Here is a 24,841-nt window from a genome sequence, read left to right as displayed (position 1 = left end):
TAATAGCGAACAGTCAGTGCTTACTTAAGGAGGTGATAAAGGTATTGGAATTCAAATATAAATCCAGGATTTGTAAAGCGCTGCAAATCACCCGCGAGGGTCTCAAGGCACAGAATTGTGGGCATGGGGAGAGTAAGCGATTTGTCCAGAATCGCCGGATGTTGAATCTCCGACACAGAGACTGAAACATGGTTCCCTCAGCACTGATGTCGGTAGCTCAGGCCATTACGCCACATCCTCTCCCTACATTACGTCATGTTAATAATACCTGATTTGCAGTTTATCCAACCAGTGCAGCTATGTCTTTTAAAAGGACTGATTTAGGGTAGGTAGTTATGAAATGAAACACTAAAAAATGTGTTCTGTCACTAATAATCCTCCAAAACCCAACAACAATATCTCTGTGTGTGCACAGTGTCCTGCAAAATGATAACGGACAGTAGCTCACTCAGTAAGGCTTAAGTGCTGCCAGGCCCAAGAAAGGGGCTTGATTCAGGTAGGAAAAGTTGAGAATCTACAGTTAGCTGACAGGCCTGTGGCCCAGCCACTTGGTGAGATGATTTATTTTCTTACTGTGGGTTCCTTGCTTGGGCTGGATTTCCCACTAGTGCACAATTCAAAAAGCTGCTACAGCCTTGAGGTTGGAGTATACAGTCAGTCTGGCCTTGCTTGCAAAGCCAGCTGGCTCAGTTGTTTTGTGCACAATGACAATGGGTTGGCCTGGGCAAGCACAGTATGATGTGTGCATCATCCCACAACAAATAATCTCAAACCTTAGGTAGTGACGGCGAGGCCTGGGGAAATGGCTGTTTTCCAGAAGCACATTTAGAATTGGCCTCCTGTGGGAGGTGAGGAGAAGGGAGGTGCTAATGAGATGGGGGCCGCAACGGAGGAGAGCAGCTGAGAAGTGATGGGGCATTTCATAGAGTACATCAATGCGCGTGGAGTGATCCACCAAACATTGAGCCTATGCAGGTAGGTAGCCAGTACATTCAGGGAGCCAGATCTTGCACTGGAGGTTGGAAGAGCAAAATGTTTGGTTAGATACCTTGAGTGACCTGTGGGTGATAGAAATGGTCTTGCATTCAATTATCTCTTTAATCAAGATCCAATGGACTTTCCTGGACATGGGCACATTTGAATATTACTTTCTAAGCTAAATATGAGTTGAGTGACATGGTTCTGGACCCTTTGCAGATATTAGGGACAAGTGTCTTTTTTTCAAACTGTAAGTCTCTAGTGTTATTTTATCAGTTGTTTTGCAAGTCAAGCACACTTCTCCCAACCTACTACTTCCACGCTGTTACATTTCCTTTCCATACATCTGTAAACTTCAAAATATCTATTATAGTAAACCATATTTGTGTTGTTGCTTTAAAGTATCTCTTTAGTGACTGGCTCCCAGCATTGCTTTGGCAGTCTTTTTTCCATGGCCATAGGTTGTTTTCCCTTTTAGACATCTGTTCTACATATCCTTAAATTAGTTCACCTCTTTCCATTTCTTAAAAATGGAGTTTGAGAGTAATTGCTGTGTTTATGTGCTGGTTGTGGTCCAGGTTTTGGTGCTTTTGCATGCCAAAATTTAAGGCACTGCACCTGTATATGACATCCCTGCTGTCTCCACTTCTTAACGTTTGGAATCTCTGTTTTCTGTTGTCTGCTGCAGCCTCTGCATTTCACTCACCTGATCTAGCATTTATCAGCCGGGCAGCAGTCAAATGTTAGTGAACATTGTTGTAATCAAATCAGTTTCGGAAAGACATAGGCCTAGCTTTTTCAGCCAGTTTGATTAATTTAATCTTTTTCCACATAATAGAGCTTTAAAATATACCTACTTATTTTATTTCGATTATTATTTATATTTTTAGACAAAAAGGGGGTGGAGCACACTTCTTCACATCCCAGCACTCAGTTCGCCCCAATGCATCATTGTAAATGCAGTGCTTGATAACACCTACGTCAGTGACAGTCTTTAGTTTTTCACCCTTGTTGGTGCAGCCAGTGCTGTGTATCGCTAGACATGTGTTTCAGGATACTTGTCCTTCTTCAGTAGAAAGCAATACATTCTCCGGGGGTGCTGGAAATGCTGCCCAAAGTATTCTCAGGTCTCTGGACCACTCACTGGGTGCAGGTGCATCAGCCAGAGCTCGTCAGCTCATAAGCTCAAGGGAGCCTTTTCAAACAAAAAGAGGGTGGGAGCACACTGCCTCACACCTCAGCCTGCTGCCCTCTACTGATGAAGGGCTACACCAAGAAACGTGTCTAGAGATATACAGCACTAGCTGCACCCACTGAGGTGAAAAACTACAGACTACAAATGAAGTAAGCGTATATTTGTACTGCACTTACCACAATGCAACGGGACAAGGTGCATGCTGGAGTGTGAGTCAGTCAACTTTTTCCTATTTATATTTGTATGTGTGTTATTGATATCTTCACTAGGTAAGTAGTTTCATACAAAGCTGTTTCAACAATGCCAGAAAATTAATGTTTAATTGGTGTCCCTCCTATGACGTTACTTCCTGTGATGTCACTTCTGTGGGGGGGCCTTGCATGTTTCTGTTCTGCTTGGGACCCCTCAAACCCTACAACCGTCCCTATGTGGATATTCCATATGATGTATTGAGTGCCTTATGATGTAATGGACTTGTAATAAAGTGGAGGAGATATTCCTCATTCATGTTTGTGACGGAATAACCCGTCCACCGAACTCTAAGCCGGGCCCTCTGTCTGAGATTTGAGGTTTTGGGTGTATGAGCGACAAATGTGTTCGTATGGATGTGTATAATGATATCCTACTGTTTGATGAGTTATGGTCGTGTGATACCAACGTTATTAATGGCCTTAATATATAGATGAATTAGCTGTAAACTAACTATAACAAAGTGTTAGGTAAAAAAAAAAAGTCGATATGGTAAGATTCACATGAGGAAGAGGCAGATTCGGCCCTAGCGTGAAGACTCGAGGCCCAAAGCTGTAATGGATTTCACGTTGAGAGGTGTGACAACGGCACGATTCTGAAACTTTGTAATGTTAGTGTGTGATGGGGCTCCCTCTAGTGCCTGAAATAGGCTATCGCGTGTGATGAGGCTGCTAGACTATGAAATTAATATTTGGGGGTGGGGGCACCTCTAGTGGTCATCTGTAGGATGTGACTTCTAAATGTTTTTGAGTCCCTATTTTATCTATCGCTAAGAAAGTGCCGCCGAGTCAAGGACTTTATCTTTTTCGCCCATCACCACCTAGACAATTCCCTTTAAATTAAATTCTCAGCTGAAAAAACTGATGGCTTGTGATTTGATTAATGATTTATACAAAGCTAATGCAAGGCTCGAAGCAGCTAGCAGATGTTAACTTCAGCCAGCTGTGAAGTGTATATGAGGATACGTGGCACAGGCTGACTTTGTAACTGGGGAAACAGGTTCGAGTCCCAGGCTCTGCCATTCATCCTTTGATTCCGGAAAACCATTTCATCTATACTTGCCTAAATGAATATATGTATAAATCTGCCCTTATGTGATTTAATTTAATGCACCGGTAAAGCGCCCTCGTGTCCTTGAGCCAAGTTAGCGCTGTATAAATCTGCAGAAAACAAAACAAAACTTCTAAGCACTTGATTGTGTATGTTCAAATAGACCCTCTTCGTGTTGTGTTGTAAAACGCGCAAGTCAGCCTGCGTCTAACCTGTGAAATCATTGCTGACAGTTTATGTAGCACGCCCTGAACTGTCTCGCTATTCCTGAGCAGCAGATGTTATCTTGACCCATTGGTTGTATTTAGTCATTTTCAGGAGTATAAAAAGTCTGCTAGAGCTTCTGGGAATCGAGCTCTGCCCTACAAGTTCCACAGGCATGTCTGTAACAGGCAACCAATCAGCTCTCCTGTCGCACATCGTTCTTACCGTGTTATTAGCCAGGACTGCAGTGCCGTCTTCCACCTCTTTGGGAGGTTCGGAAGATTGCACAAGTGTGGCATGTTCTCTCTCACATGCTACACGTCCGCACTGTACACTGATGTATTCAGTGCTTAATTTGTGCTTGTTGTTTCCGGTGCAGAGCATCGGCACTTATTTTTGAGGGCCAGCACTTATTTTTCTGCCTCAAGCATTTACTGCGAACAAAAGACGTATATGGGAAAGATGGAGGAAAGAGCAAAACGAAAAGGCGTCACAGTGGCAGAAAGCAGAAAGCTGGAAAAGTGAGATGAAGGGGCAGGGAGTGGCTTTAAATGGATTGAAGACGCCGGAGATGGCTTCAGGATTACGCTGCCTCAGTATTCCGTGTTCGCACATTTAATTGCAGCAACCGCTGTTTAAGAGGAGGGCATTTGGCACCGGCACGTTTTTATTTACACATTAAGCACTGGATGTATTAGTAAGAGATCGAAGAGATTACAGGTAATCGAGGGTAACATGTCTCACGAGAGAGCCACTAACTTGATACCTATCGCATTGAGGCCCATATCTATACTTTTTTAGCGCCGCATTTGTGTCATTTTTTGATGCAAAATCGGCGCAAACGTACAAAATACACTTGTATTTTGTAAGTTTGCTCCAATTTTGCGTACAAAAACGACGCAAATGCGGCGCTAAAAAAGTATAGATACGGGCCTGAGTCTCACTACAGACTGCCACTCGCCACAGTTTCATTGGCTCATCTTGTTGTGGTGACCACGTGACTAGGTACACATATATAGCACCTGTTGCAATTGGGCCTTTTAGAGGCACTGACCTGCTGTTAACCAGGGCTTGATGCAGGTGTTCCCGCCATCTGACCGGAAGACCAGTCCGCCCCTGTACATCACCAGCTGTGCATAAGACATTCTCGTTCTTATGTTCAGAGGTGAGTTGACAGGGTTGCTTTGTTGAAATAGAAAATGGCTGTACAAGGGTTAAACAAAAGCAGTTCTGAAAGAAAGTTGCAGCCCAGGGGGTTGTTTGGTGGGGTCATACAAGAGACAAAATAATTGTATATTGTCTTACACTCAGAGGAGATATGCATGCATGAGTGAACATAACTTGCTAAACATGTGTATGAGCCAGAGAGGTACTTTTTGAACCCACACTCTAAAGTTAGCATGAAGAGCGCCTCTCCACACAACCCTCAGCTTCCTTTAAGCTATGTTCACACAGACCACACGTGTTTTTGAAGAAGCTAGCCACACCAATCTTTCCTTATCCATTAGAAGCACCTGTTTACTGACCACTTTTAGCTACCTATAGAGAAACGGTTCCAGACGAACCACATTTCACTATCACTGCAGTAACAGTGCCACACTAACCACGTTTCACTGCTGTACAGCAGTAGTTCCTCACTAACCACCTTTCGCTATCAGTGCAGTTACACTTTCACGCTAACCACCTTTCGCTATCAGTGCAGTTACACTTTCACACTAACCACCTTTCGCTATCAGTGCAGTTACACTTTCACACCAACCACCTTTTGCTATCAGTGGAAGAACAGTTTCACACTAACCACCTTTCGCTATCATTGCAAGAACGGTTTCACACTAACCACCTTTCGCTATCATTGCAAGAACAGTTTCACACTAACCACCTTTCACTGTCAGTGCAAGAACAGTTTCACACTAACCACCTTTCACTGTCAGTTGCACCACCTTTCACTGTCAGTTGCAAGAGCAGTTTCACACTAACCACCTTTCACTGTCAGTGCAAGAACAGTTTCACACCAATCACCTTTGACTCGCACTGCAGCAACAATTCCTCACTAGCCACCATTTTCTTTTTGTACATTAACAGTTCCACACTAGCTACATTTTACTACTTGTACAAAAACAATTCATACTAACAACCTTTAACTATCAGAGAACAACAGTTCTAGGCTGACCACCTTTCACTATCAGTGCAGCAACAGTTCCACTCCTACCACTTTTCACTGCTTGTACAAAAACAGTTCCACATCAACCACAATTCGCTTTCAGAGCAGAAACAATTCCACATTAACCACCATTCACTACTTGTTCAGCAACAGTTCTGCTCTAATCATTTTTCACTATCATTGCAACCACAGTTCCACACTAACCGTCTTTCACTACTTGTTCAGCAGCAGTTCTACACTAACCTCTTGTCACTATCAGTGCAGTAACAGTTCCACACTAACCGCCTTTCACTACTTGTTCAGCAGCAGTTACACACTAACCACCTTTCATTATCACTGCAGCAACAGGTCTACACTAACCACCTTTCACTATCACTGCAGCAGCAGTTCTACACTAACCGCCTTTCACTATCACTGCAGCAGCAGTTCTACACTAACCACTATTCACTATCAGTGCAGCAACAGTTCTACACTAACCACCTTTCACTATCAGTGCAGCAGCAGCTCTACACTAACGATGATTCACTATCAGTGCAGCAACAGTTCTATACTAACCACCTTTCGCTACTTGTCCAGCAACAGTTCTAAACTAACTATCTTTCACTACTTGTCCAGCAACAGTTCTACACTAACCAATATTCACTATCAGGGCAGCAACAGTTCTACACTAACCACCTTTCACTACTTGTCCAGCAACAGTTCTACACTAACCAATATTCACTATCAGGGCAGCAACAGTTCTACACTAACCACCTTTCACTACTTGTCCAGCAACAGTTCTACACTAACCAATATTCACTATCAGGGCAGCAATAGTTTTACCCTAACCACCTTTCACTACTTGTCCAGCAACAGTTCTACACTAACAACCCTTCCCTTTCTTTGCAGGAGCCATGCTCGCCACCTTTCACTTCATGTACAAAAGGGATAGGTCAATGGAATGTATATTATCACTAATTGATCTAACTACACTAGTGTTAAAGACATTATCCAGCGTTTCTTCAGCAATGAAACGGTCATACAATGTGTACACATGAGCATTAAGTACTGGGTCACAGCTTTTTCAATTCCCCCGTCTGTGTTTCATTACAAGGTAAGTTTTCCTGCATATATTTGTAATTTCTCAACATAGTTAACAAAACTAGGCCTCGTGGAACGTAGCCAGGTGGGGGCCCCTAGGGGCCCAGTTTTCTTCTTTAAGAATGACAACCCTACAGCGTGGACCCAGCTTTTCTAAACTCCATTATCCTCCATCTTTTTCAGGATAGGTACTATCACTATCCATCATCAGAGCTGAGGGGGCAGTACACATTCACAACTTGTATTAATGCACAAAACTCAGAAACTATTAGGGGTGTGGAAGCCAGACCCTGCACTGGGCCTAGAAAGTTTGTATATTGATATTTCTGGAACTGTGTGTTGATACTTTTGGAACACCTCCCCTTCATGTGTCTGAGGGCCTGTTTGGGAACGTCAATAAATCTCCTTACACGTTTGTCATTCCATAGATTATCTGGAATAGTACCCACTGTGAGCCCCTATCTGAAGCTCCAGACTGAAGTAGGGTCCTTGCGGCCATCTTGTACCATAAACGTTACTCCTTCTGTAGTGCCAGAGCCTTAAAGCGCCCGACCTTTCTGGAAGGCTTGTATATCGAGTCTTTGAAATAAGCGGGCATGTCCTTGGTCGGAAATGAAAGTGGCGCATTAGCAAATCAGCTAGCCAGATAAGTGGCCCACATTAGCAAATAGCGACAGTGTTTAACTTATACGGACACGCTTTATGGGGGTACTGCAGGGTATGGGAGACTACATGGGTTTGAGTTCGCTGCAGGCGCTGTTTTTTTTCTTCATATCAGGGAACCAACAGTAAAAACTGACCCAGAAGACTACAAAATAGAGCCACACACTGACTTGTCACACGAGCCTATCGGGCACCGCCATATTGCCATATCGAGCAATCCAACCCTGTGCATGTACATTTGTCAACACGCTCGTACCCTTTGCCGTGTACGCAGTAGTTAGTACACACAGTATGACATCAGACATGCTCTCATTCAGCCCATGCGAAGGGAACTTTCCGTTGTCTAGGAGTGCCTCGAAGCCAGTAGCTGTGCTGTGCATGGGAAGTTTGTGTAACTCTTTCTGAAGCACTTGTACACACCTTTCTGTAAAAACCTGTTACAGCGTGCCCATTACATTAGGCATTATGTCCTGTAATAAACATCAGGTCTTCCAAGCATTAACTTTACTTCCAATTACATGATCTGACCAGAATATGTTGTGAACAATCAACTACGTTGTCTGTTCAATCGATGTATGACCTAAGATTTAAGCCAACTCTTATTCCCTGTAAAGAAAGAGTTCACTCAATCAAAGCGTATCTAAATGTTTTACAGTGGAGTGTAGGGCTGGTTAGTGTAAATGGTGAATATTGCAGTAGACTTCCGCCACGTTGTGTGTTTGCTGTATGTGTCTGTTTACATATGTGTGTGCTCGCATTAGTGTATGTGTCTGTAATAGATGGTTGTGTTAGTGTTTCCCACACTTCTTAGTTGGACTCTAGGCGCCTGTATGTGCTGTTACAGCTAGTTATTGGTAGCAGCATATGTACCAAGACCTCATGGCTCAATGTCTGGGACTCGGATTCACATTCAAGGATAACTACCGGACAACCTACAGGGCAGGTGCCATGTTCTGGACTGGTATATTCCAGAGAGGGTGTGGACCGGGGCTGGTGAGGGGTGTGAGCAGACCTGTGTAGGGCATCGCAGGATGTGGCGCGTTCACTGGCGATTGAATATCCACCAGAGGTGTGGCTTACTCCAGAAGGGGTGTGGCCACCTCTCACTTTTTGCTATGAAGTGGTTTTATTGAGACAAATTAACAATTCGCTAACCACTTGTTTTCTGTTTCTGTGTGCAGGAGCGGGTTAATGCTAACCAATCTTATTATTTCAGCAGTAGCAGATCCATACCAACGATTTATTTTATCATATATGTACTGTCTCCAGTTAGTCCTAACAACTTTTCACTCCTCTGTGTTGTAACAGTCTTAGAGCATCCGACTTTCAACATCACTTTGAAGAAACACATCACTACCAACCCACCTTATTTTTTAGTTATCATATATATATTCATTTCTGTTAAACGAAGAATGAGTGTCAAAAGGTGACAACAAGTTACACCATCTTTACCATACTATTAATGAACCATCCAAGAGCTTATAGATGGATCACTACTAATGATCTAATGAGACAGGAGGAACATGGATCCTGACGGGCACACCATAGGCCCTTTAAAACGTAACCTGACCACCTGATTATGCTCCATATTAAAGAACGTAAGACATACAAAAGGATGGACATTGTCCTCCTTGAACTTTTTAACCTTTGACAAAAGGCAGTCTTGCGTGGTGTATCTCCTCAAGGGAACCGACTGTAGAAGGCGGTTATCACGAGGACAATTCTGGCTATGATGGGCATCTGAGTCAGTCAGGTGCAGTGAGTCAAAGAAAGGAGCCTACTTTTTGTTGAAGAAGATACACCAGTCTTTCTCCCCCCCCACACACACACATTTTGTGTTAGAGGCTTGCTAAGGTAACTATGTCAGACAGTGCTATGGTAACCACTGTTCAACTTGTAAGTACTGTGGTAAGTCCTTATGAACCAAAGGAGCAGCCCACTCTCCAGTTTTATGTGTAAGCCGCCCCCGGCCACTACTAAATTCTCATAGGTTTCTTAAGGTCCAAACCTCTGTTACCAATTACTCTGGTCTACGATCAAGCTCACCCTTGCCAATCTTGACCCTTTCTTACTTTCCGTTAGGAGTGCCCGGATCACCAAGCTTCGATTTTCATTTGCAGGATCAGGCCATTTTTCGATAGGGCCAATGCTTCTACATACAGGGGACATGTTCTTCTCCACAACGTTGTCCAGCTATTGTTGACAAATGCGTTCTCAGCTAAACTGTCTTTTAAATCCACCAAGCCGATGCAGTAATGAAACTCACATTTACTATCTAGCATTTTTTAGCCATTTCACTTCATGGACACTGGTCTGTTGCTCGTCACCCATTGTGATTGTAACATAAACTTGTTATTCTCTTTCCTTCACAATGACATATCTTCTTGCTGTCTGGTTTGTTTTTCTCACTTCTGCTTTCTCTTTTGCACCGTTGCCGTCCAGTGTCTCTGATATTTGTATACTTATGATGTATTTGTATCTCTATGATGTCGGGCCACACACCACTCTGTCCCTTTGTTTGACTTTTATGTTCTTTGTTTTCATTGCTCTCCCCTGCCTAGTATCACCTCATTCTTGTTATGCATTGCTGTCCTTTGCACAGATACACGTACGTATGTGTGTTGTTTCTTTACCCCTTTTATCTTTCCTCCACAGGGGCTGTCAGGGCCTCTAGCATCTTTCCAATTCTAAGCGTGATCCTGCTTTTCATGGGCGGACTCTGCATTGCGGCCAGCGAGTTCTACAAAACGCGACACAACATCATACTCAGTGCTGGCATCTTCTTCGTCTCTGCAGGTAAAAGGTTGTGTTATCAAGCATGTTGACCTTTTTTTTCCAGAGGATGGTAGGAGATGGTGAGCTAGAGGCTGGGAGGTAGAGAGTGGTGGAATCCCAGCACTGCTGCGAGGAGGGCGTCAGGGATCATGCCTGGGTAGTGTGCCAAGTGATAGAGTTGAACAAGAGTAAAGGCACTAGGGTGTGTAAAACCTGTTGCCAATGTACATGCCTTAAGCTCTTTGGTAGACTCATCAGATGAGTATCTTTGGTGGTTCAGGGCTTGCAGAAGCCTTGCAAGTAGGACACATAGGTTCATGAGTTAACAGCATTGCCTTTTGTCCATATTAGGATTATACCTTCAAATTCCAAGTTCCTTAACATAGACTGATGCTGAAACAAGTTCACATGAATCTAAGTTTACCTGAAGAAAGAATGTGTAGATTTTTGCGACAAGATTAACTGAAGAAAAACATCAGTTCCTCCACAGATTTATGCGCAAAGCCACAGAGGGTTGAACATTTTTTATTTGTTTCAGAATGAAGTGAACCACAATCTGCGTGTGGAAGTACACAGTATCTGAGGAACAGACTTAGGACAGCTGTTCGTTTCCAGAATATGGAGAACGTCCTAAAGGAAGCCTCCATGATTTCATTACTGAAACATGTTGACGTTGGTCCTAAGTGAAGATACTAAATTATTTAATTTCTATCATTTCTGGCAAGCCAACTCTCATTGAGAGAAGAGTGCGTGTGGTGTAAAGTGGTATATTGTGAATGTTTTACTTTCTCATTTTATTCGGACACTTGAGCATGTTTTGCGGACTTTTCACTTACACATAAATGTGCATTGGAGGGTTATTTTTTTATAATATGCTCTTGTAGATTTTTGGCACAAACCCATGCTTCGAGGCAGTATGTTGACCGTGCAATAAGGTTATTGAAATGTCTGCTTTGTGACTGAGTTCCACTGGCATGTCTAGAGCTGCCTGAGCCCTGTACAATTATGATAAATATATGGCCCAGTGCAGAGGACACCTTTAAAGTGCTACAGGAACAGAACTGTCAAAGCCATAGAGGTTAGAGTCTCCCCATGTTTAAACACTCATGGCCCATTGCCAGCAGTGTCTATGGGACTGATAATAGTGGGCTGAAAAATGTTCCCCTGGTGACCACGTCATTTAAGGGATTGAAGACCTGTGATGACCTGCGCTGCACTGAGAGGCTCGACAGAATAAAGGTGCCTTCTCTGAGAAAAAAATTCACCAAGGGAGGAATTTGATTCCTCTATACACTCACATAAACTGGTAATGTTTAGCGCTAGCAGTAAACCGGCCCAGATGGAGAATACAGCGAATGGGTGAACTAAATAGGTTTAACCACTGCCAGAGGAAAGTACTTTTCTTAATGTTTGATTAGCTATTCTCTGATAAGGGATACATTCCAAGTTGGTGATGCCAGACCCCTCAGGTTTAAGTCCTTTACAGGTGGTGTTTTTGAGAGACAGGGCGCTGGAGGTGGCCCTGTTTCACTTAGAAATACTTGAAGGGACATCAGTTTGCTTTGCCCATTCTTGTTGACATCAGATTGCTTTGCTCATGTTCTCTGAAGACCGAAAGTCCAGTTTTGTCTGCATCTTTGGGATATCAATTTGTTCACACAAAGTTTTAGAAATGCAGTGTTTCGTCACTGGCACAGAGTAGACGTCTGATTGATCATCACTTCCTAAATCTGTATCTGAGTAACGTAACAAGGACAAAGTCTCAAGACCCAAGAAGGTGATTCAGCATCTCCAGACGCTGATGGTCTATCATGCGGTCTTGGCAGAAGTGCGCTGTGGGGGATATTGGATATGCCCATGAGACAGAATACTGTGTTGACGGCTTCTGAGAGGGACCCAACCGCAGACCTGCTGTGATGCCAACTTGGCAGCACAAGAAAAGAAACAAGACTGATTTTCGGGAGATGGAATTACATTCCTTTCTACTTTTATGTATTTTCTCTCTTTCTATGTGAGGGTGGCAGCTGTTTCAGAGTGAGTGTAGATCCGTGAGTGCATATACAATGCATCAATGGCATAGTGTATGTATCGTCAATGTAAATTTTGTGCTTTATCCCCCAATCAATGCTAATATTCAATTGTGTTTAAGTGTGACTGCGAGTTCTTAGAAACACTTATGCACAAACAGATAAGGAGATTTGGGAGGATTACTCGCCGTGTACAAGTTGAGAAGCCTGGCTTAGAGCTCAGCTCTCCTGGTTCCACCATCAACAATTTAATTTGTGGACGCCAGCTGCTGCCCGGGACCTGCATTTGAGGTATGGACATTTGGTTACTGGGTAACGTTGGAGATATATTGTCTTTATTGGCCACTCTGCTTGATAGGATGCTTGTGGGTGAAGCAAATGAGTTGGGAGGTCACACTTTGCCAGGCCAGCAGCCGATGAATTGCTTTAAGGGCTGCCTTCAGGTAGTAAGGTTTTGTTGGCATATTTTAGGATTAGCTTTACTGCAAATCATGGAAGTTAAGTTAAATTCCGATCCGCAGAGCTGGATCTATGCCACAATTTCTGGACCTCCACATATTTATACACAGTGAATCTAAACCAGATTATTTGCAAAGTGATTATTTTGGAAATTGGGAAAGAGTCAAGATCTCTCGGACCATGAATGGATACTTCTCATATGTAGAATTTCAGGCTACAATTTGAATCAGAGGCTGGATGTTATGAGATGAAGCCAATTTAAATTGGATATGAAATCAGGCGACTTTAGTCCTTCTTGACCCATGCCATAGCTACAGCATGGTGGATCAACAGATTCTGCACCTACAACTGAAAAAGTGGGAATGTGCACCTGGAACAGTTCCCTGATGCATTGTGTTTTAGTATTTTGACCAAAACCTTCACATTTGTTTGCCACACAGTCCAGCTTCCACGTGGGATTCCACTGGATTATCACTTACTTGATTGCTCTTCACTTTGTAGACACAACTTCTTTAGAGTTCTCTTCACAGTTAGGTCTTTTTTGTTCATATTATTTCCAAAAAGAGGTGTCATTATTTTCTCTGGCGTTTTGAAACTAGAAAAGAATGCATGCTAAGGCTGTGTGGTTTGTTATTTCCAAGTTACTCTTTGTTAGACTGAGTGCCTGTGGCTTAACAAAGTGAACTATTTAAAGGTAACACATTTCTTCCTCCTTTTTCAAGTTAGCATCACAGTGTTTTTTTAAATAAGTAACACATTAACACATGGTATGCGGTCTCACCTATAAGTGAGCATATACAATAATGTAAAGATATTATCTTTCTAAACAATGCAATAGGCATGCACATGAATGCGTCTATAGTATTAGTAAAATAGAGTAAAGAATCACTTTCAATCAATCAATCAGGAATTTGTACAGCGCACTACTCACCAGTGAGGGTCTCAAGGTGCTGAGGTGGGGGGGGAGGGGGGTGCTGTAACTGCTCGAACAGATAGGTCCTGAGAAGTCTCTTGATGGTAAGGAGGTCTTTGGTCTGACGGAGGTGGGTGGGAAGAGTGTTCCATGTCTTGGTGGCGTAGTGTGAGAATGATCTGCCGCCAGTTGTAGTTCCATGGATGTGTGGGACTGTTGCGAGGGCGAGGTCGGTGTAGCGGAGATGCCGGGTCGGGGTGTAGAAGGAGAGCCGTCTGTTGAGGTATTCTGGTCCGGTGGTGTGCAGTGCTTTGTGAGCGTGGGTGAGGAGTTTGAAGGTGATTCTCTTGTTGACTGGGAGCCAGTGCAGGTCTCTCAGATGGCCTGTGATGTGGCAGTGGCGGGGATGTCCAGGATAAGGTGTGCAGAAGCATTCTGGATGCGTTGCAGCCTCTTCTGGAGTTTGGCTGTGGTTCCTGCTTGGAGGGCATTGCCGTAGTCCAGTTTGCTGCTTATGAGAGCTTGGGTGACTGTTCTTCTGGTTTCGGTGGGGATCCGTTTGTAGATCTTTCGGAGCATGTGGCGGGTGCTGAAGCGGGAGGAGGAGATGGCATTGTCTTGCTGGGTCATGGATAATGAGGTGTCCAAGATGAATCCTAGGTTGTGTGAGTGGTCGGTGGGAGTCGGGCGGCTCCAAGAGTGGCAGGCCACCAGGATTCATCCCATTCCGTCTTGTCGGATTTGAGTTTGAAGCACCTGTTCTTCATCTTGCGGTGGAAGTAGGAGGCTAGGGAGTTGCAGAGGTCTTTAGATGGCAGCATGTCGTTGGCATTGGAGCTGGGGTTGGAGAGTTCCTTCACGATGTTGAAGAGCTCCTTGTTGCTGTGTGCATTGTTGTTGATTTGGTCTTTGAAGGCAGTTCTCTTGGTGGTTCAGATGAGTTTGTGGTGTCTGTGGATGGCGTTTTTGAAGGCTGTGTGGTTGTCCAGAGTCTGATCTTGGCGCCACTTCCTTTCGAGTCTTCGACAGGTTTGCTTAGATTCGTGGAGGTCAGCAGTAAACCAGAAGGCCTTTCTGTCGGTGCGTCTGTTGGAGGGATTCTTGATTGGGGCGAGAGTATTGGCACGGGTGTCAATCCATTGCCTGAAGTTGCGGGCAGCTGTGTCAGTGTCGGTGGTGTCGAAGGGCGGGTTCCGGGAGAGGGTCACAATAAGTTGGTCTTCGGTGACCTTGTTCCAACTGCGGTGGGGAATCCGTTTTGGGTGGTGGTGTGTTGTGGGTTTCTTGAAGGAGAAATGGATGCAGCAGTGATCTGTCCAATGGAGTTCCGTGGTGTGGCTGAAGGAGACATGATTGCTGGCAGAGAAAGTAGGGTCGAGTGTCTGTCCTGTGGAGTGGGTCGGTGTTGTGACGAGCAGTTTTGAGGCCGAGGTTGGAGAGGTTGGAGAGCAGGGTGGTGGTGTTGGTGTCGTTGGTGTTCTCGAGGTGGAAGTTTATGTCCCCAAGGAGTATGTAGTCAGTGGATGCAAGAGCGTGCATGCAGATGATGTCGGTGATGGAGTCGCTGAACTGCTGTCGGGGGCCAGGGGGCCTGTAGAGGAGGGTCCCTCGGAGGGTGGTGTTTTGGTCAGTGTGGATCTGGAAGTGCAGGTGTTCGGCGGTGCTGAAGGTGTCTTCGGTGCTGGTTGTGATTCTGAGGGTGTTCTTGTGGATGATGGTGATGCCTCCTCCTGGTTTGTTAGAGCGGTCCCTGCGGGTGATCTTGTAGCATCCAGGATGGCTTTGGTGATGTCAGGTGCTGAGAAGGGGTCCATCCAGGTCTCGATCACGAAGGTGACATCTGGAGAGGCTGAGTCAAGTAGATTCCAAAGCTCTACTGCGTGTTTGTGGACGGAGCGGTTGTTAAAGAGGATACATCTGAGATGGTTGCGTCCTGCCTTGGTGGGTGGGTCGTTGGCGTGGAGGATGGTAAAGGTGCAGTTCTGGCAGGAGAAGGGCCCGCGGGTGGTCTGCGGGGAGACTTGAAGGCAGGCGGGGGAGCGGCTGGTGTTGAGGGCGCGGAGGGTGGTGGCGTCGTAGTGAAGATGTGCGTGGCGGCGGTGGGGGGGATGAGGGCCAGGGGTTCCGGCGCTGCCGTGATCCAGGCACGGACTGGCGCAGGCAGGCTTGCCTTTGGCATGCCAGCAGCAGGTCCGTGCAGCGGCCGCCATTAAGTAGAGAGGTGGGGGGAGGAGAGGACAGCAGGGAGGCAGGAGCGAGGGTGAAAAACAGTGTGAGAAATGGGGTGGGGGCAGCAGCAGCGGGAATGCAGCGTGAGAGAGAGAGGAGGGGCGGGGCCACAGGGGCAGCAGTGGTGGGGTAGAGAGAGAGAGAGGAGAGTGAAAGTGAGAGAGAGTGAGGGGAGAGAAATCAAAGAAGAGTGTAACGCGAAGCAAAAGGAGCACAAAAGGGAGAGACACAGAAGAGAAAGCAGAACAGAGAGCAAAGCAGAAAAAAGGAGGAGAGAGGCAGAGGGCATCCTAGTAGGAAAGCAGAGCTCTCACACTAGACACCAGGGATGAGGTGCAGGTGGAAGCCTGTGGGTGGAGGAGGGCCTCGAACTCCTGACAGGGGTCAGGAGTTCAGAGGAGCGAGGGATGAGGGCTCTACTTACCAGGTGGAGCCACAGAAGGCAGAGCGGTGCACTAACCAGGCCAGTGGTGTTGCTTTACATTTCTGGCACTTTGTTTGACAAAACTGTGATTTAAAAATAACAAACAATACAGCTTTAGTGTGCAGCTTTTTCCCTAGAAACAAATACCAGACTGACACTCAGCAAATGGAGAACAAAATAGTTAGTGAACCCAATGACGTTAAACCAAGGACTGAAAAATGGGACAGTACTTATTTTTGGAACTATTGAAAATAGCAACTGCACCTCGTTTTGGAAATATTGGAAAAAATGTGAATGAAACTTACAAATGTGTGACCTTACAGTGAAAATGAGAAACGAATGCTTGAAAAATAGATAAAGTGGTACACTAAACTTGAAAATTGATTTGATGAAAATTCATATATGAAGAGAAAATAAATTCCTCCAGATTTATGAGCAAAACAACAGGGTTGAACAGTTTTCTTTTTTTTGAGAATGTAGTGAACCACAATCTTCGTGAAGAAGCCACCCCATTTTCAACATCAATAAAAGTGAGAAGGATTTTAGAAGTAAAGCTGTCAAACGTTTAATCAGAAGAAATTGCTGAGAGCGAAGTTGCACCAAGTGGCACATGCACAGGTTATTGAGCCAGACTCAGCTAGACAGAGTAGGATGAACTCCAGGCCACTGACCACTGTAACTTCCATTGAGATCGTCAACAAGCACGCAGAGAAGTGCCAACCCTTTTTAAAAAATTTTTTTTATTGAAAATGTTAGTACTACAACTAGGGGTGGGCGGTGAGCTCCACTCCGCTGGCGGAGCTAACAGAGATTTGGGCACTCCACCCTCCCACTTGGAACACAGAGTTTGCATAAAACTCCGCTTGCCCTGCCAGTGGAGCAGAGTTAATTACGTGCGCATTACAGCTCAGTTAAGGACCACACAGCGCAATCGCAGACAGTCTGCGATTGCACTGTGTGGCCCATAACTGGGTTGCAGTCAGCGCACAGATGTCAGTGGAGGCAGAGAGCCAGGCCTCTGCCTGTCAATGAGGACTCCCTGGGAGATCCTAGGTAAGTCCGCATTTTTGTTTGTTTGCTGTGCTGCCTGTTCACACTTGTGCACAAGAAGCCAGAAACAGCCCTGGCCTGAATTCAGGCCAGAGACATAGGTAGCGAAAACTGCCCTTTTATGCATCTTGTACACCGGCCTGCCCAGCCCTCATGTGCACCAGCCTACCTTGTGTGCACCTGCACTGCCTACAGCCCTGGCCTGAATGCAGGGCAGGCTGGTGCACAAGAAGCCTGAAACAGCAGCTTTCACTGCCTATGGACCTCTCCTGAATGCGCCCGATCTCGGAAGGACTAAGCAGGGTCAGGCCTGGCTAAACACGCTTGACCCTGCTTAGCACTTCTGATATCGGGCGCATTCATAACTCCATGGCTCATGGAACTCCGTCTCCACGGAATTTCATGGAGTTTTTAACATCTCCACGGAATTCTGCGGATTGGAACTCCGTAAACTCTGCCCAGGCCTAAGTACAACAGGCATACATATTTATTCACTGCACAAATCAGTAACGTAGGGTTTGCAGAGACGTTACAATTGTCATTGATAGCATGCATGGGATGTACTTTGTTCGCAGGTCATACTGCCAGTATTGTTCTAAGGGAGCCCTCATGTCTCTCCACCTGCTGGTGGCTGGCATCAGCTGCCAGTTCTCAGTCAATTGCTCCTTGCAGCATGCTGCATCCACCACCCAGTCATCTACCTTAGGAGCAGGCACTCTCCCCCAGAACGTGAAATAACACCCACCCGCAGCATGGTGTTGGCACCTGGTGAGCCAGTGACTCCATAGCAATTGCAAATAGTTTTGGTGATAGGAAGCAGCCTGCTGCGCCCGCCTGCCAATCAGGAATGCAGGTGAAACTATGACATTGACTCTGAGTTGTGCGGTTTGTTTAGCATATAATAATTTAATCCACCAGGGGAAGCCACAGCTGAGGCCAAGCCACTCCAGTAGTGCACTTCCCTGTAAGCATCCCCATGGCACTCGGTGAGCTTCCTACAGTAGTGTGCAAGGATCTGTGTATCTATGGTGGCTGTGCATTGGGTATCCAGCTCCCCTAATTCTCTCTCCAGGAACATCCCAATGGAGAGCGCATTGCCAGTGGCTCAAGCACCTCAAGGATGGCAGTAACACACAGGCGGCGGAAGCGCCCATGCAGGACGCCCTGTCTCCAATAGGGGGGAGCCAGTTGCAGTGCTCCACCATGCACTAGTCCTTAGGAATGTCACCACAGGCACTGACTTCAGGGTCCCCCTCGGATAAAGGTCTTGGAGTATGCTTGTGCCCAAATTTAAGTGCCAGCTTGGGATCAGTAAAGAAATGGGTTTTCTCCTTGGCTGAAACCAAATCTAACCAGAGAGACAGTGGACAAAGGAAAACCAAGACAAGTTGTGGCAACGGTGGTTGGTGGGCTTCTGCACAACTAAGGACTTTTATATCTACATCAAATAGATTGCATCCAGCAGTTATCTTTAGAAGGTTCAATCCTAGTAAGTCAAGCGCCTTAGAAGCTGTTGGATTCAATATAGGTTATTGAAAAAATTATCCCCAGTAACGTTTAGACTCTTAGGATGATTGAAAATGGGCTTGGTTATCAAACTTTCAACCAATGTTCTCAGTGCTGTCAACGGGCTTAAAAAGCGAAATTTGTTTCTCTGGAATCTTATGTTCGGAAGTCTTGTAGTAAGCTATTTTAAGAGGAAATTGAAACAAGCAATCTACCTATGAACACTGCAGTGGGCATTTATATTTTGGAAAATGGAAGTGGGGCTGGAGTGGGCATTGGGTGTGCCTCTGCTGAGCAAAAGAACCCATTAATGATGGATTCACGTGGACCAGGGCTTCTGTGTATATCACTATTGATGTCACCTTCTTTGTGGCCACTGCTACCACTGATTTTTTCATAGTCCTAGTCTAATAGGCATTGGGGTTTAATGTGTACAAGTCCTGTACTTCAACCTCAAGCTGCTATGGAAGGAAACTGAACGATGCCCAACAAGTCAGTGCTACTGAAACGTCAGTCCCATGTCACAATGATTTCCAGCTTTGTTAGTATGTCAAAACGTGTGACAGCTGGCATGACGTTATGCAATGTTTATTTGCGGAGCGCAGTGTCCTCCCAGGAAGTGACACGTTTGCGCTGCAGAAACAACATGGGCAATGGCGGATGTTACAGCTCCTTGAAAAGCTTAATTTATAAAGATTTTCTGAAAAAAGATGATTTACTTCTTTGCCTAGTGTCATGAGTAGGGAATTCTACAGAGTTTTAGTCTGCGTGGAAAAGGCATATGTTTTGGTATAAACCTTTGTGTTTAGAAGAATTGTGAAAAGACAGCTTTTGCAAAAAAAAAAAAACACCTTTCAGGACCAAAGTGCAGTATGTATTAGAGCTGAAAGAGCAGCATGGATGTCCATTGTGGATAATGTTTCTAGTGGTAACCGGCTTGCCCCCACTGGCTACTGGAAAGATTGATTGCAGGACTGTGGTCAAGCGCTTCATTTCTAGAGTCTGGAGAGATTACTGGCCGACACATAATGCACTTGTATTTTAATCACTCAGCTTTTTTAGGCTGGCCGAGGTATATTACAAGATCAAAACTACTGAGGCACTATGGGAATAATGCTTTCACCATTCTCTGTGGAGAGAAAATATTAAAAAGAATAGTTTTAAGCTGAAAACAACATGAGCTTGTCTGTTCCTCTGGGGTCACCATAGATCAGTGAGTGTGGCCAACTTCTTTACAGAAGACACGGATGAGATACCTCATCATCCTATGCCAAATAGCTGAAGATCCAGATATTGTCTCTTTGATTTGTAATGAGAATTTAAGTTTTGTCAAGGTTCAGTTTCAGTAGACTGGCAGAGCTCAGCTCGAGGTGCCATGTGACTAGTTTTTTACTGGCTTGGTGGGCACTTTTATTTCAAGACTATTAAAAAAAGAAATATTACAAAATCTGAGTTTCCCACTTCTAAATGAAAACTAAAGAGTAAATACAACACAAGAAAAGATTGCATCACAAGTATCTTGGAACCGTCCAAGCCAGTGGTTCTTAACCTGTGGTCTGCAGACCCAGGGTCAGCGATGACCTTCTCGGGAGTCATCAACTCTTTAGAAATATTAAGATTAGTAAGTATATATAAATGAAAGAGCAATGTTAATGTGAAGGAGGCTAAAAATGGAGTTGGTGTTCCTAGCTTGATTGGTTGGAGCAGCAAGTACAGTAAACGGAATATATTATAGAAGATGGGTGTCAAAAGACAAAGTGATATACTACAGTTTAGCGTATCTCTTTGACTTTAAGAATTAAAACTCGAATTTAGAAAAGCTCCAGCCTTCTCATAATAATTTCTGCTTGTATTTGATTGTGAATTAAATCACATATTTAAATATTTGTGTATTTGTTTAATGTGTAATTCTGTCTGAATTTTGGTGTGTTGTAGTGACGTACACATTTTAGAAATTGCCTCAGCCTGAGGTCCTAGCTTCTAATATTATCTAGTGGGGGTCCCTGGAATCCAGTAATGTTTCTGTGGGGGTCCACAGAAGTCAAAAGGTGTAGGAACCTCTGTTCTAAACTATTCCTTAGTGATTATTAGATTTGCAGTGCGATAATTGCCAAGTTAAAAAGAATGAATGGAGTTTACATAAATTACTTTTCAAATAGCAGTTCATGGACTTTCCTTAATCTCAAAACATGAACCTATGTCGGGTATGTGGCAAGTATGTTTCTCTGAGAAACGTGGCAACCTTGCCTCCAGAGCTCACCTTCCATTTGCTCGACCCTATGCGTGTACTTCGACCATTGGTGGAATGAGTTGGGTTCTGAACTCATTTCTCAACCTAAAAATATAAAGCCACCCTGGTGCTGGTCCATAAGTGCATGGGGTGTGTGCATGCATACATAACTGAATGAGCAGAATTTGCATCTGTCATAAGAAGAAGGACATTGTCAATCATTGGGTTCCTTGAGTGTATAGCATTTGATTGGTTGCTATTCTGAACAAGTAGGACAATTTGATCTTAAGTTAAAGTATGTAGAATGGTAGAAGAGGTGTAAATAAAGCAATAACACCTGTTTTAACACCTTAGTCGTGGGTGAAATTCTGCTCTTCTACTTGATTTACTAGTGTCCAACCGCAATCATGTTTGGTGATCGGACTATACTGCACAGGAGGGAGCTGAGGGATATGGTTGACATTTATAAATATGAGTTAAACTGTTCTTTGCATCCCTCCTTGTCTTCATCTGCAGTATAAACTAGGCCAAAAGGCGTGTATCTACCTCTTATATCAGAGGTGTACTGTACAGGGAAGACATTTTCAGAATAATCACCGACTATTTAAATTTATCCAGTGTGGATATCATGAAAATCGATTTATTTTAATTTTCACTACAAATCAATGAACCCAAAGGCCATCAAAGAACACAAGGCAAAGCTTTATCCCCAAACCCAAGAAGATGCAATGTCTTGACTGCTTCAAGTCCCGCTCCAGGTCCAAGGCTCTATCTTGGTCCCACTCTTGTTCCCAGAGTCGGCAGAGCCACTCTAGAGGCAGTTCTTCATAGCACGCTAAATCCTCCATTAAGCACAAAAAGCACAAGAAGTTGATTTAGAGTTCAACTCATTTGTGCCATTCCCATTCTCCTGACAAAGCGCATGGGAGACACCAATCATCTCGCTCCCGAAGGTGACCGACTTCCGAACCATTTCCACATCTGCTTCCGGCACAACCTGAGTTTCTGGGGTCATCAGCCCGGGTGAACCAGATCGACTCCCTACAGCTATGCTCCAGCTCTTAAGATCTCAATTGACTCCCTCTAGTGCACCTTCTGTCCCCTTAGAGCCGAGAGGCTCTCCATCTGGACTACCGTTGGTGTACTCGCCCTCTGCACCAGCTGGGTCCTCTGAGCGAGTCCACCCTCAGTTCCAATTTCGACAACGCTCCTAGTGCCCAAACCCACATCAGGCCTGGCTGTTTCAATGTTGATGATGACCTCACCTCCAGAGAATGTGATTCCAATTGTCCTCTCTGACACCGATGAGAGCCATGCCCAAATTTAAACAAGGCACCAGCCCTGCACTTGAACTACCATGTGCAAGGCAACATTCATGCATCCGCTTTTCAGCGCTGAATCTGGCAATGAATATGATGAGGGTGATGAGTTTGCTCAGCCCTTTATTGAGGACAATTAGTGAGAGGATTTGGAGGAGGTCACTGGGCTAAATATCTCCCCAGATAATGATACCCTGACTGATACCCTTATAGGTACTTGTGCCAAGCCTTGTTATGACCCCTCAGTCAACAGACAGATTGCCAGGAGTCATTGCGCTGCCCCAGGTGACCCAACTTTTTTTTCATAGCACTCTTCTGCAGAAAGCCCTGTGGTGTGTGTATCATCCAGCTGGACCAACCCCAACAATTTTCCTACAACTCCCCATTTCAGGGAATCAAAGTGAGTGGAGACATTTGGAAAACGCCTCTGCTCATCGGTGGGTTTGGCCCTGCGAACAATCAACCCCACCTATTTGTTGGCCCATTACACTCATACTCTTTGGAACTCAGTGGCACAAGCCCTCCCAGGTGTACCAGTAGACCTTCAGCTGATCCTTTCACTGGTGATTCAAGATGGTTATAATGCGCCCAAGTTCATAATTTGTTGTGACTTGAATGCACTAACTCCCCTGGGTGAGCTATATGCACCAGCGTTGCCATGCATGGATGTGATTGACTGGGTTCACAGGTGACAGCCAGTCCTCCCTGATGGACATGTCATTCGATGGTCCTCATCTGTTCGGGGGGCAAGGCTGACTCGGCCCTTGAACACTTCAAGGAAAGTAGGGCTACTGCTTGCTTCCTGAGCACTCTGCCCAGCCTCACCAGCCACAACAATTCCACTGCTCATTCCATGGTTTTGGCCGAGGCATCCCTTACTGCCAGTCTGTCTCGCCCCAGCAGGAACACCAGCAGTTTGCAGGACAGGCCGAGGTGCCTCCCCGTGGCTAAGGTCAGCATGCATCCAAATACACAGCCTACAGCCCCATCTGCCAAATCTCTCTACCCTTATAGGGTTGCAGCTGCCCGTTAGGAGGCAGAATCCACTGATTTTATCCAGGTTGGTAATTGATCATGTCTGACAGGTGGGTCCTGCAGTTTGGCTGCAAAGGTTATGATTTACTTTGACTTTCGTCCCTGCCACACCTTTCACTGTCCAGCCAGCGACTGACAGAAGATCATATCTCCATTTTGCAGCAGGACATGCAAGCCCTTTTGGCTTTCTGGCTGTCTAGAGGGTGCCTACGCCAGGATTAGGGTGTGTGGTTGTTATTTCCTACTTTCTGGTATCCAAAAAGGACGGAGGCCTTTAGCCTATTCTAGATCTGTTCCCTCTCAATGCCTTCCTCCAGAAAGAGAAATTCAAAATGTTCACCCTCCCCCAGGTCTTGCCTACCCTCGACTCTGGAGAATGGATGGTGGCAGTGGACCTCCAGGATGCCTAATTGCACATACCTGTCCTGCAGGCCCGTTGGCGCTACCTGCATTTGTGGTGGGGGGGGGGTAGGTGTTTGTTTGCTGTGCTCCCCTTTGATCTCACCATCTCCCCTCTGGTGTTTACAAAAGTGAAGGAGGTGGTGGCAGCATACCTTCGGAGGTTATGGATGCCAGCCTTCCCCAAACTTGATGACTGGCTGTTGAAGGCGGTCTCGCCCCAGGGAGTTGTCAACCACCTCTATACTATGGTGGACCTCCTTTCATCTTTGGAGTTCATGATCAACCTGCCAACGTCACATCTGACTCCTTCTCAGGCGTACTCCTTCATCGGAGCCATTCTGAACATGGTCCAACTTTGCACCTTTCCTGCAGGAAAGAGGATCCAGGTCATTCGGGCTATGTTACAAATGTTTCAGCCTCGGTCCTAGATTTCAGTGAGGATGACTCTGAGGCTGCTGTGATTGATAGCCTATTGCATCCTGCTGGTCGAGCATGCCATGGGGGCATATGCAGGCTTAGCAGTGGGATCTGAAGTCCCAATGGGTACACATCAAGGGGAAGCTACGACCAAATTCAGATTTCAAAGGAGACTGTGAAAGATCTGAAGTAGTGGTTGCTGAACCACAATTGAGTCACAGCAGACCCCTCTCTGTTCCCCACCCAGAGCTGACAGAGGGGACTGATGCATACTGTCTGGGCTATGGCAGCCACTTGGGGGAGGTCGAGAGCAAAGGCCTCTGGTCTGTGTCGAATTTCAAGCCCCATATAAATCTTTTGGAGCTGAGGGCAACCCACTTGGTGCTGAAAGCCTTCTTGCCGACCATCAAAGGGAGGCTGGTACAGGTGCTCATGGACAATACCGCCGCCATATGGTACTGCAACAAACAGAGCT

The 24,841-nt window shown here is 45.3% G+C and overlaps 1 protein-coding gene across 1 annotated transcript in view; it reads left to right on the top strand.

Moving 5' to 3' along the window:
* Nucleotides 1-24,841, top strand: part of CACNG2 (calcium voltage-gated channel auxiliary subunit gamma 2) — a 272,790-nt gene that overhangs the window by 233,310 nt on the left and 14,639 nt on the right. Inside the window, exon 3 of the mRNA XM_069231345.1 lies at nt 10,236-10,376. Coding sequence (XP_069087446.1) covers nt 10,236-10,376 — 141 coding nt within the window. The remainder of the gene's footprint in view (nt 1-10,235; nt 10,377-24,841) is intronic.

Source organism: Pleurodeles waltl, chromosome 4_2 (assembly GCF_031143425.1).
Source record: "Pleurodeles waltl isolate 20211129_DDA chromosome 4_2, aPleWal1.hap1.20221129, whole genome shotgun sequence".
Taxonomy (NCBI): domain Eukaryota; kingdom Metazoa; phylum Chordata; class Amphibia; order Caudata; family Salamandridae; genus Pleurodeles; species Pleurodeles waltl.
This window is presented reverse-complemented; position numbering and strand designations above follow the sequence as displayed.